This window comes from Ammospiza nelsoni, chromosome 17 (genome assembly GCF_027579445.1).
Source record: "Ammospiza nelsoni isolate bAmmNel1 chromosome 17, bAmmNel1.pri, whole genome shotgun sequence".
NCBI lineage: Eukaryota > Metazoa > Chordata > Aves > Passeriformes > Passerellidae > Ammospiza > Ammospiza nelsoni.
The window spans coordinates 8,843,483-8,856,424 of record NC_080649.1 but is presented as its reverse complement, the minus strand read 5'-3'; the positions used below and the strand labels follow the sequence as shown (position 1 = coordinate 8,856,424).

Here is a 12,942-nt window from a genome sequence, read left to right as displayed (position 1 = left end):
CTTTACTTAAAGGCTCAATAATGTTAACATAATCTTCCCCAGTGGTTCACATCCCAGGAGCTCAAACCATTTTATGAAAAATAATTAATTATCCTTCAGCACAGCTGCTCCCAGGTAAGTCAGTTATCCTTGATGTTAGAAGAGGAGCTGAGAGCCAGAGGTTGGTGTCTGTGGGGAGTGCTGGGGGCTGGGGTGGCAATTCCTGCCCTGGCCTCTCCAGGTGTCCTCACCTGTGCTCCATTCCAGGGTTCAGCCACATCTCCCAGCTTGCAGACAAGCTGTGAACTGATATCTGATGGTTTCTGTGTTTATTTCCCTCCACTTTGAAGCTTCTGCTGCCTTGCTTGCATTCTTGAGTCTTTTCGAAACACTACAGAATTTTGGGTCGGTTTCAAAAATCTTTTCTCTGGTTCAAGGACACGTTGAGTGGGATGTGAAGGAGAATCTCTGTTCTGCAAGGGGTCAGAGCAGACTTCTGCCTGTCACACTAATTCCCATGCTGCTTTAAGCACATCACAAAAAGCTTGTTTGTTCCTGAATTGTTGAAATCAGAGGGTGGAGGCTGACCTCACACAAGGAGTGACACCAGGGCACTTACAGCTAGAGCTGCAGAGTGCAAGTAAATTAGTTACCTTTTTTTCCCCCTGTTTTCTGAGCTCTTGAGAGCTAATTTTATAATATGTATGTGTAATTTATTTATGGTTTATATTCCTCTTTACCAGTATTATTGGCTTTAATTCATGGTAGCATCAGAATAACTTCCCATCTCCTGCTTATATTTCTGGCAAGCAGTGAAAATGAGAGGTGGGCCTGTGAGAACCTCATGACATTTAGGCTACACATCAACTAAATATACTCCAACAAGCACAATGATTTCTAATAGGGAAATCCATCTTGTACAGGCAGCATTTCTGTGTGTACAAGACACCCTTACTTTACAGACCAGTTTTGCAATTTCAGTGTAAAAACGACTTCTGAAACATGGCTGTTCTGTCATGACAGACATTTCAAAATCTGTCTCACTTTTTTTTCTCAAGATTCTGTTATCTTGAAAAAAAAAAGATGTTTTATTTTTGTTTCTCCACTTTCTTAATTAAGAAAGGAAGTCAAAACTTGCAGATAATACTAGCAGGGTAACTTTAAAAAATATTTAATCTATTTTTAAATACAAGGGAAATAGATTTTGTTTATATAGTATAGAATGCTTTTCCTTTGCCTCCATTTTGGGAGAACCATGAACTAAGCTCATACAGGAGCTGTTTCCTGAGATTTTGTAGTTTCATTGCTACTCCAAGTTTTTGTCAGAAATTCTTCTCAGTTGTGCTTAGTCTGTCATGAGAGACTTCAGAATTTGTCTCCTCTTAATTAATTGAACAGCTTATTTTCTGATGCTTTTTGTCTGCTGTTTTCTGCATAATTATGCTGAGTGTGTTTTGACCTCTCTATTTTCCCCTTTTCAAATCAATACAGCTGAAACAGGTTTTTTTTTTCAGGAATATCTCTCCATTTGGGTACCAAGATATGCAGCCAACCTGTTTTTCAGTGTCTAAATTCTTGTTTAAAGTGAAGGCCAAGTATGATGAACCCTTGGAATGGGGTTTTCCAGAGGCCAAGCAGTTTCTTTTCCAAACCCATCTCATATAAATTGGTTGCTTTAGGTTCAGTCCATAGCCCTGTTTCTCTCTGGGTTACAGAGATAACACATCAATTATGGAGAAATAATCACAGAAGCACCCTGGCCTTACCAGCTGCCAAGTTATTACTGCAAAGTGCTTTTTCCCATTTTAATACCCTTGCAGGATGAGCTCCTGCATCATTTCTGAGCCCATCCTTGGCTCCTCTTGGTGGGGCTGGGCTTTAGCTCCAGGGTGAGCAGCAGGGAGAGTTCTAGGGGTTAAATGTGGGGAATATTCATGGGTTTATGTTGCCTGCACCAAGGTAGGACTCTGCAGAGCTGCAGGTAATTGCTCTGAGAGGGTTTTGTGGCAGTGATATCAGTTCAGGAATGGGGCTGTGGCTGTGGATGGGGTTGGGATTCCTCAGAGGGATGACTGAGCCTGACTAACAAAATGATTGTCACTTTGGCTTAGGGAGTATTTCACTTCTAAACTGTTACATTGCAAGTAATCAGAAAAAACAATAGAGAAAGCAGTCAGCACAGCATTCAGCTAGAGTATTTTTTACTGCTTGAATTAATTACTCCATAGTTAGGTAGCTCTGTGATTTAATTTACCTGAAAAACACCATTAAGACAGTCTGACTGCCTTAATTCATTTTCTCTGCTTCCACACACAGATCAACTTGACATCATTTCAATGGCTGAAACAACAATGATGCCTGAGGAAATTGAGCTTGAGATGGCAAAGATCCAGAGACTTCGGGAAGTCTTAGTCAGAAGAGAATCAGAACTCAGGTTTATGTAAGTATCTATCCCTCTGGGAAAACACTATGCAAAATTAATCAAAATAGGAAAGAATGGTATTTAGAAGACTTTTATCTGCTTGACATTTTAAAAGGGAGAAAGATAAAGAGCATCCCAGTTAGGTGAGCACTTACAAAATGCCGTTGGGAAATGATTTTTGTAGTTGCAAAGGAAATTACTGCTTTTTTATTCAGCACCTTTTTTTATTCAGCACGATTTGCAGAATACATAAAATGGATCTCTTACTTACAAAAGGAAACTTTAGCAAAGTACCTGTCTCTGCAGCATCTTTTCCTACCTGATTTCAGTCCTTTGTGACAAGGATATTTGTCTGAACAAAATATCAACAGGTAGGGGATTTGAAGCTTCCACAGTCTAACCTAGTCACGCTTTATTTCTGCTTCATTAGTGGTCTTAGCTCATGTCACAAGAGAGCTGCACACTGTGCTCTGCCCTAATAGCAGCTAAGACTTGACATTTGTTAAATGGAAGCCATTAAGTTATGAACACAAAACACTTTCTGATATATCAAATTAAATAGCAATATTCCAAGAGGGATTTTCAAAATTGCCAAAAAGGTCAGGCATAGGAGCCTCACTGTAGGTTTGTGAATATTAATTCAATTCTGATGGTGAAGGCAATAGGGTTAATATTCCTAAATCATCAGATTTAGAAGTGTATTATTTTGAAGTATCCTCAGTCTGTGAGTATCTGAGGTCAGAAACAAATGCCTTTGCTGACAGGCCAAGAACTTCAGTAGCTCTAAAACCTGCTGAGCTCAGACCCTTGGCATTAATGAAGCTTCAGTAGCCTGAAAAAACTCACTGGCTTTCTGCTTATGTTCAAGTACAGGGATCTGGTACTTTGACCCTTACACTGGAGGTTAATTTTAGTGCCCTGATTGCATTGCCAGAAGCTGGAAGCCTCACCCCTCTGCAAACAGCACATCTCTGAGTGTTATCCCAGAGACTTCTGCCAGAATCACTGCTTAGACACCTTTGGAGTAAGGACTGGTTATAGTGCCACTGACCTTTAGTAATGCCTTTGTGGTGCAAATAAAGTGAACAGGAAAGGTTTTGTCACTCCTGCTCCTGGTAGTCAAGTCACTACTTGGTTATTGGTTTGTACATAAATTTAATGTGGAAGAAGACTCATCATTGAACCCTGCACTTCTCTTGACATTTTCTCTATCAAACAAAGCACTGAAATAAACTGCCCCAGTGAATGAGAGCAATTGTTCTGTTTGTTCTGGTATCCAGTCTGCTCTTTTCATTTCCCCCATGCTCACACTCTTTACTCTGTATTGCCTGGCAGGTGTTTGAGTAAGGGATTTAACACAGGAGAGCTGCTTATTGAAAAGGGAACAGATCTGGTGTTCACACTGTGCAGCTGCTCTCCTCCTGGGCCAGATCTCATCCTCTCACCCTGCTTGGAGCTCCCCAGGGCACTGCCAGCCTCTCCCTGGCACAGGCAGGGAAGCTCCTCTGAGCTCCAGCCTCCAGGAGGTTGGCCCAGGGTCCTGGCAGAGCAGGCAGGGGACAGAGGGGACCCCAGTTTCTGTCTTTTCTGAGCCATGGAGAGCCACAGACCCTCTCATTCCTTCAGCTGCAGCAGATCTAATGACCACTTTTCCAGGGATATTCACACAGCTTCCAGCCCAGCTGCTCCCTGCAGTGTGGCAAAGTGTTCTGACACTGCTCATTAATCCTTGAGGCATGTGGCAATCCTTCATTCAGTGAATGCCACTGAATGAAATGGCCAGAGAGAAGCAGTGGTACCCAAGCTAGTGATACCCAAATAATACAGCAGCACCTGCTCTTTCCTGCCTCTCATGCTGGGGATTTGCACTGACAGAAGGGCTTGGCTACATTTGTCTTCAATGACAAATGTATTTTAATGACCTGTTGCTGAGATTAACAGCACGTGTCATGGTTACCTTAGTGGTCCAAATTTTGTATCTGTTTCACTAAGCAAATTACATAAACTCTAATTCATAGACATATTGTGGAAGACTTTATATGTAGCCATAATCTTTTTTTCATTTGATTTCTGGAGTAATGAATTACCAACATCCAAAGACCAGAAGTCTGTATGTAGGTCATGAATTTTAGTAACTGATTTCTTCTGACAGGACTGGATTCCCCTGGGAATGACCTGTCCAACCAACCACATGCAGCTGAGCCTCCTCAGCCAGGTTTAGGCAGGCTCAGCTTTGAACACTGCTAACGAGCAGCTCTACACCTACACTCAGAGCACAGAGTGCCAGGGCAGCTTTAATGAGAGCCACAGCTCTTTAGCTTTTGCATCTGCTTTAGCCTTTCCTTTAATTAGAGCAAAAGGATAAAACACACACTTAGTATTACAGAAACTGTGTGGTATGTTTGTATTCCCTTCTTTGCCTTTCTTGCTGTTAGCAACAGAATAGAAATTCTCTTGGGTTAAATTGGTATTTTTTCAATAGTTCTTATAAAAGCATGAACACAGTGAAAGGATTCTGTAGCACTTGCACATCCAGGCACAGCTCACATTTCCAGCTACATTTTTTTAAAATAATGGTTCTTTCTGCTCACTGTCTGTCTGATCTTTTTATTCACATGTAGCCAGATCCTAAAGCAGGAAGAGCAGACTGTAGCTGTGCTTAAAGAAAGCAGGGCTCTAAAGCTGTGCTCAGTGTCCCCAGCCCTCAGGGTCACAGCACACACAACCTGGCAGCTCTGCTTGCACACGCCAGCAGGTGCCACAGCTCTTCCCTGCATTTAAAAATACTCACTCAAGAATAAGACAACAAAACACTGCTAAAAAATACCCCACCCTGTGTTTGAAATACTCACCCAAGAATAAGACAACAACACACTGCAAGCTAGGCCTGCTGCTGGTGGAAACCACAGCAAGCTCTTCCTCTGTCAGGTTTAACCCATGGAGGGAATAGGCTCTAAGGCTGCTAATGGAATTTGCTATTTTCCTTGAAGAAGATGCAAATGTGGCCATGAAATAAGGACATTGGGCAGAGAACTGCTCAAGTTTATCAGCCATTAAAACCCCTTAATAAACCCAATTGAAAAAGAGCCCAGCAAGGTCCAGATGCTCACGGACATGGAGTTGGGTTTCATATTTCACACTTCTGTGTGTGACCAAGGGAAAGCTGTTCCTGTGTGAGGTCCTCAGGAAGGTGAGGCTGTTTCTGGCAGTTCCTCAGCTGTGCTTTGTACAGCACCTGTCTCTTCACACAACACAAACTCTGCAGGAGGAGTCCTTGTCTGTACATGCAATCACAGAACAGCTCGGCTTGGAGGGGACCCACAGACTGGACATGTACTAGTACCCATTAAAATTACTTTAAAATTCAGAAGATACATTTATGAACTTGCTGCAATTTCACTGCCTCTCCATGCCAGGCCCACAAATGCTGTCCCCAGTCCCACAGAGCAGCACATCCTGGTTTTTAGTGACAGACCAAGGATTCACTCTCAGACAAGCACAGATATTTCTGTAGCCTGCCTATCACTGTATTAAAAAAAAGACTTCACCAAAATAGAGAAAAAACCATCTGTGAGAGCAGTGGGAACAGGTTTTACCCTGTTTAAAAATGAAACAGCAAACAATTTTAAGTGAAGGCCATAAATATCTGTACAGTTTCAATACATGTGATTTTCCACTCTTTTGTGCTACTTTGCAGTCTTTGTACACTCTCTTTCCTCTGCCTTGCAGAGAGAAGTGGAAGTGGAAGTTCCTTATTGGTGCACTAAACATAATGGAACCCTCATTTCAGTAATTAAAACTAAACCATTTAAAGATGAAGTGTTGTCACACAAAGATACATTTAAAGAGTGTGACTTTCTGGAACTCTGAAGTGAAGCAAAAATATACACAACAGAAACTCTAACTGACATCTCTGTTTTTCAAAATGTAATAATTTTTATTGCAAAACACAGCTTTTTAAATTCTCCTGCATGAAACTCAATAAAATTAAATATGTGACAGCTTATTCTTAGCCTGAGTCCAGAAATTTTTTTATTTGAAAAGTAAGGAAAGCAGATGAACTCTTGTCTATTTGCCATATACTATAGTGAAATATTCATCCTGTAGTGTATGCTTTATGAGAGGTCAGTTTTCTGATAATCCTTTTCTTTTTATTAATAAAAAGAAACAAAGAAAGCAAAATGAGCTGAAGCAATGGACTAACAGGTCATGATGTTTCCCAAACCATTGTGCCAATTGCAAGTCAGGTATTAACCTTTGTAATTGTGTCCTTTGCTTTGCTCCTTATTTTTGTTTCCTCCTTGAAAACAAAGAAAGGAGGGCAGCTGAAAGCAGCTGAGCTCTTCATACCCAGGAAATCCACATCACTTCTAGCTGAATACCTGCTTGCTATGAAGAATTACCTGAAGTTTATAAGGAGACAATTTCCAGATTATAAAATCAAGCCTTCCTCAATTAGGTAATGCCACAATTTATGTTGTACAATCATATTTTAGCTCAGGCAACCTCAGTCACAGCAGAGCAGATGCACTGTGCTTTGGTCTGTAATTACATTATCAAATGCTATTTTTGTCTCAGGACAAAAATAGCCTTGCTTGGTGCCCAGGATGGACCTCCTCAGGATATGTGCAGGTTATGTAGGAATTGTGGCTGTTTGTAGCATCTCTCCTTCAGTGATACTGATACTATCAAATTTCATAAAATTATGCCAGGAGCTGTTGTGACTGTCTCCAGCCAGCCCAGGAAATGAAAATATACCTTGAAGCCATCAGATGCTATCTCCAGCTCTTCCTGGTTTGTTTTTGGAATAGCTGAGAGCTCAGCATATATAGATCTGAATGAGACAATATGTACAGACAAGCATCAGTTTACAGCCTGCCAGCATCCCCCTCCTTCACTTCTCAGGCTTCTCTCAGCTCGTTCCTGAAAACATTCTGGATAAAAAGAGTTTTGGGTCAAGCTGTGAATGTTCAATCTGTCTGTGCTGTTGAGGAAGGCAAACACGCCACGTCAGAACATGCACACTCTCTCTTCCTTTCCAGTGCTCCTGTCCCACTTCCTTTATTTTCTTCTTTCCTGGTGAGATGACAGACCCAGGAGCTGAGGGAGCTGCTGGGGCAGCATCCTGTGTGTCACACATTTAATGTGTTGCTGCTGTGGATGTGTTTGGCTTCAGAAGCAGTTTAGGACTGCTGGGGGCATGGAAATCTGCTGGTTGTGAAATCTGACATTGTTGTAAAAATGGATGATGCATGTGTTAGCTCAGTTTAGCTGACAGGGACAGGCAGCAAACCCTCAGACCTCTATGTGATACAGAGCAGATAAAAACTGAACTTCAAAATCATTTGTAGTGCAAAGTTCATGCATTTTAAAATGCATGTTGGGACCCAGAAAATATTATTAGTAAAGGTGAGATCATCTCACCAACAGTTCCTCTGGAAAGAGATGGAATTCTTATAAAACAGAATCCACTGTCCTCATGAAACACAGCCTGTGGGAGATCTGCCAGTGCCTGCCACTGCTGGCTTTCCAGATGGAAAGCAAAGCCTGAAGCCAGCTTTATTGGATGACCTTGAACTAAAACTGTGCAAGTTGCTTCCACCTGTGATAGCTGTCTTGGGATGGTTATTTCTGCCATGCAGGTGGCACTGAATGGCAGTTTTTTAATGTGTAGGGAATAGAAGATATTAAACATAAAGCCCTATTAGGTTGCTTTAAGCAATTACTGAAAACATTTTACTCGTTAAACTTTTTTTTTTTTAAATCTGTAAAAATGCTATAAATGCAGCGGTGTATTTGCTTAATGTCTGAGTGGTTATTGCATCTCTAAACTAATACTGTGAAGAGGCCAAATTCACCTCCACACTGGCTCAGAACTAAAGTTGGTCATTGTACATTCTCACTGCCCATTAGTAGATGACTCCCTCCTCTCCAAAGTGCTCATAACATCTACATCATCCAAATTCTGCATAGTTCTAGTCAGGATTTTAGACCATCTTACACTATTATGTTTATTTACTTGAAATCCCAGACCTTTTGTGTAGAAAAGTTTGCTGCAACTTGACTTTGCAATCCTACAGCTTCATTAGCTGTCCAGAGTACATCATTTATCCCTAGTTTGGTTTTTTTTTCTTGCTTCAAATCAGGCTTACTTTTTTTTTACTTGTCTTTTTTAACCTTTATCCTTCTGGTCTGCAAACCCCATGAATCTCAGCTGTCCTGCTGTGGTATTGACGTATCCATTGCTGGGAGCAGCTGAGGTGGGATAGTCAGTAATGATCATTCTGGAGGGTATTGAGTAGAATGGTAGAATCTCAAACTTAGGGCAAATTCATGGGGAAAATGTAAACTCTGTGTTCCTTTGAAGAACAACAGGACATTCACAGAGGTCGGATGAAGTCTCGCCTTTATGTCAGTTCAGTATGCACAGCACATTTTATTTGAAGTACAGAATTATTTTATACATGTATATTATTTAAATATGCAGGTGGTATATACAGGTATATTATTTATACAGGTATATTATTTAAATATACAGGTACTTTAAATATAGAAAGGCCTCTCTGCTGATTGCCTGCCTTAATGCAACCCCTGCAAAGGGAAACAACCCCAAAGTACACAAGAACTGCTGAAGTGAGAGCTTAATTCCCTTGGTGATGGTAACCTTAAATAAACCAACTGAGAAATCCCATGTTTTAATTTAAAATGAGTGCAGTAAATCTAGTAGACACAAAGTGGGAATATGAAACAAACAGTCTTATAACTGGCTGAACTCAGACAGTAATTCTGCAAAGTAACAGAAAAATGTGTTCATGGAGGGTTCCATTCTCAGGTGAGAAAAGGCAGCAGTAATTGCTGTATGAACAAAGTTCATTTCAAATTTTAATTCTTTTTTGAACCAAATACTGTAACACTCCTAAAAGTGTCTCACTAATGTGACATCAACTCTGATTTCTCAGTGGCTTCATGCCTTGTGTGGCAACAGAGCCCCACACTGAGCATCACCCTGGGAAGGGTGGGAGGGAGGGATAATGAGAGGAAGGAGATGAAGCAGGCTGTCAGAAGTGTGAGGAGCAGTGGTAACTCACTGCTTATATTATTGCTAAGCAGGCATTCTGCCTTTTGCTTTCTTGGGTACTTTTGATTCTTTTGCTTTTCCTTTTTTCCTTTGTACTGGATGTTATCTGTTTTCTGTCATCTCAGGCTAAGCAGGAATTCCCTTAGGATTGTTTACTTCTGTGTTCATATCTGCTACTTTTCTCTGAGTTTTGCACCTTGCTGTTACTGCAGTGTAAATAAGTAACACCAGCAAAACCAGGTTTTTGCTCATGAATAGAGCTGTTGTTGTCAGTGTTTTCTGATAAGATCTGTCTTTTCATGGAAAGGAGCAATAAATCTTCTCTCCTTCACAGTTCTGAAATCTTAACAATACAGCATCACTTATTGTGATTTCCTTTCTTTTTTTTTTTTTTTCTTCCTGATTGCATCTTGCTCTCAGAACATGGGATGGACTTGGGGAGGCTGTAGAGGAGGAGGCAGCTGTGTGATGATATATATTGTTCAATAAATAGAATTGTCAGGTTGTCAGCTTCAGAAGATAAGGCACCAGGAGGAAAAACACCCAGCTCAGCTGTAAGATACTGGTGCAGCCTGGTGTGGCACAGGCTCTCCTGCATGACAGGGTGAGATTGAGGCTGTGTCACACTGAGCACTCCCAAACACACTGGAAACAACCAGAGCCCTCGAGGAAATAACCAGGGAACTGCAAGCTATGAAATGGCACAAGGTGCTTTTGTAATGTCAGATGGTCAAAGCTCGGGGTCCCTGAGATTAGGAACAGCATTTCCAGGGCACTGCCAAGGGTCTGGGAGCCCCAAGGATGTCACTGTGCCTGCTAAGGTCCAGCTCTGCCAAGCCTCCCAGCTCCTCACAAGCCTGCAAGCCTCAAGAACAAGAGCTCAGGACAGAATTGCAAAGTTCTGCACTGTTCACTTGAAGCTCAAAGTACAGAGATCAGCTCTGCCAGAGGAAGGAAAATCCCTTAGTTCAGTTGGATCTCTCTGCAGCCCCATCTCCTTTGCCCTGTTTGACAGCAAACCATCAACCCCAGAGGAAAACACAACATTATACTTTCAATGTGTGGTTGTAAAAATGGTGCATTAAAATACTCTGAAAGGAAAAGCAATTTTAAATGGTATATATATATATATATGTAAAATATATGAATTTGTAAACTTATACTATACATATGTATAATGATAAACTTATCATTTGGAAAGTATTTAATTAATTGTAAACTTGGTAGTTGAGAGGTTTTTGCCTTAGAAAAGATTTTCATTATTGTCTTTGTTGGATAGCTAGAAAAATAGTTCTTTAATAGAGATTTTTCTTTAAACAGCATTTTCTACATTGAATATGTGTTGTGGCTGTCACAAAATGCTGTTAATAGAAGAAGCAGAAGCTTTGATCTTTGACCTTGTCATTGTTAATGCAGAAATTTAGCACTGTATTTCCAGATGTAACCTTTTATCCCAAACTGTTCTTCATTTCCCAGCTCTTGGCTACCGGTGCTGTGGTTTGCAGGAGTGGAAGGTGCAGGGGTTGTCCCCTGGGACCCCCCAGCCCATCAGGCACTCACAGAGCCTGGCCCCCCTTTTGGGCAGCTGGGCTTGCTCCAGGCCAGGATGTTCTGCAGTAAAATGCCCCCTTACCCTGTGGTATTTCACTGGTCCTTCTCACTTGTCTTCTGCTATAAATAGGAGACTAACCAGTGAATTGAAAAGCCCTGGAAGGGAATGTCAGTGTTTAATTTTATACCAGAAGCCTTTACATTCTTTTCAGCTGGGATAACAAATAGTTGCTTTTCTGTTTTTAAAAATAAGAAAAGGTCAGACATGAAGGCAAATGAAGAAGGAAATGTATCATCGATTCTGCTGGAGACAATGACAATGCACAGCCAGACCTAGAGTTTCCTCCTTCCAGTGCCTAATATCCAAAAATAGAACTACCAGAGCAGGTCAGATGAACCAGGCTCTATGCTTTTGTGTAGAATCTTCTGTATGCTGCTGCAAAGGGCTGATACTTGTGAATTTAAATCTGACTTCTCTACTGTCTAAATGTTTTTAGACAAATTAACTTAGTCAATTTTAGCCACATGGAGAAATATTCCCCTCCACAGTGGGGCAATTTCAGGAAAACTCCTCTTGTTACTATTGATCCATAGCAGAACTTGGTAACTGGCAGAGGAGATGGCCAAGCTCAAGAGAACTGAGCAATGTCAGTGAAAATGAAAAGCAAACAGCCTCTCTAGACACTGTTCTGAATTTATGTGAAATATGCCTTAAATGTGACCCTTCTGGGACTGGGAATTTCAAATGCCATCGTCAATTCTCTGAAACAATAGCTGAATTACATTACTGTACAAGCTGTGGCTCAGCAGCTTCTATGCAGTGTTCCTCCAGCAGAGAGCACTTCCAGCAAGGAAAGTCAGACCCATTTCCTTTGGTAGAGCTCAAACCAGGAGCTGTGAAAGTCAGACCCATTTCTTTTGGCAGAGCAGGTGAACCCCAGGAGCTGTGAAAGTCAGACCCATTTCCTTTGGCAGAGCAGGAGCTGTGGATTGGGAGCTGCCCTGCCAAGGCTGGCCAGCAATCTGTTCCCTTCACTGCCACCTCTGTGTCCTGCAGCACCAGCAGCACCAGGTGCTGAGCTGAATATCAGTGACAAACACACACCAAAATGACTCAAACAACCTGTTCTGGATTCATTAAATGTTGCCTGTGATCTCACAGATTTATAATTAGCAGATTTAAGGAACTAAGCCAAGCTGACAGGGACAAAAAGGAGCCAAATGTATCATCAGGTGGAGGTTGGTCTCTTCTCCCACGTAACAAGCAACAAGGCAGGAGGAAAGGAAGGGAATAATTAGACTGGATATAAGGAAAAATGTTTTGACTGAAAGGGTGATCAGGCACTGGAACAGGCTGCCCAGGGCAGTGGGGGAGTCACCATCCCTGGAAGTGTTCAAAAGGCATCTGCACGTGGCACCTGGGGATGTGGTGCTGTGCTGAGGTAACTGCTGAACTCCATTGTCTTGGAGGCATTTTCCAACCTCTAAGAGTTCAGTGATTCTGTACATTTATAGTGCTCTGGTAGTCCCAAGAACGCTTCCACCATTGCAGATCCCCCACAGCTCTGGCAGAGCCATGAACACCTGCAGTACCCAAAGGCAGCCTCCCCTCAAGTCCCTCCAGTCTGCAGCTTGACATCATCCCCATCCCTAAAGCAATTCTCTTTATTTCTACACATCTCTTTCCTTCAATCCCCCAAATTTCTCCATCACTACTGATGGTTCTTAGCTGGTTTCAGCCTGCTCACCACCAAGGAGACCAATTTATCCCTGCATGGAGACCTTTGGTTACATAATCCTGTCAGCTGTGACTTAGCATGACACCTGATTCTCTGGCCAGCTCCTGGACTGGCACTATCAAATCTTCAGAAACTCCAACAACTACAAGCATTTTACTCCTGGGGCAGGAATG

At 41.8% G+C, this 12,942-nt stretch overlaps 1 protein-coding gene across 1 annotated transcript in view; it reads left to right on the top strand.

Moving 5' to 3' along the window:
- Window positions 1-12,942, top strand: part of BMERB1 (bMERB domain containing 1) — a 46,141-nt gene that overhangs the window by 20,159 nt on the left and 13,040 nt on the right. Inside the window, exon 2 of the mRNA XM_059484794.1 lies at window positions 2,296-2,419. Within this exon, the coding sequence (XP_059340777.1) occupies window positions 2,296-2,419 (124 nt within the window). The remainder of the gene's footprint in view (window positions 1-2,295; window positions 2,420-12,942) is intronic.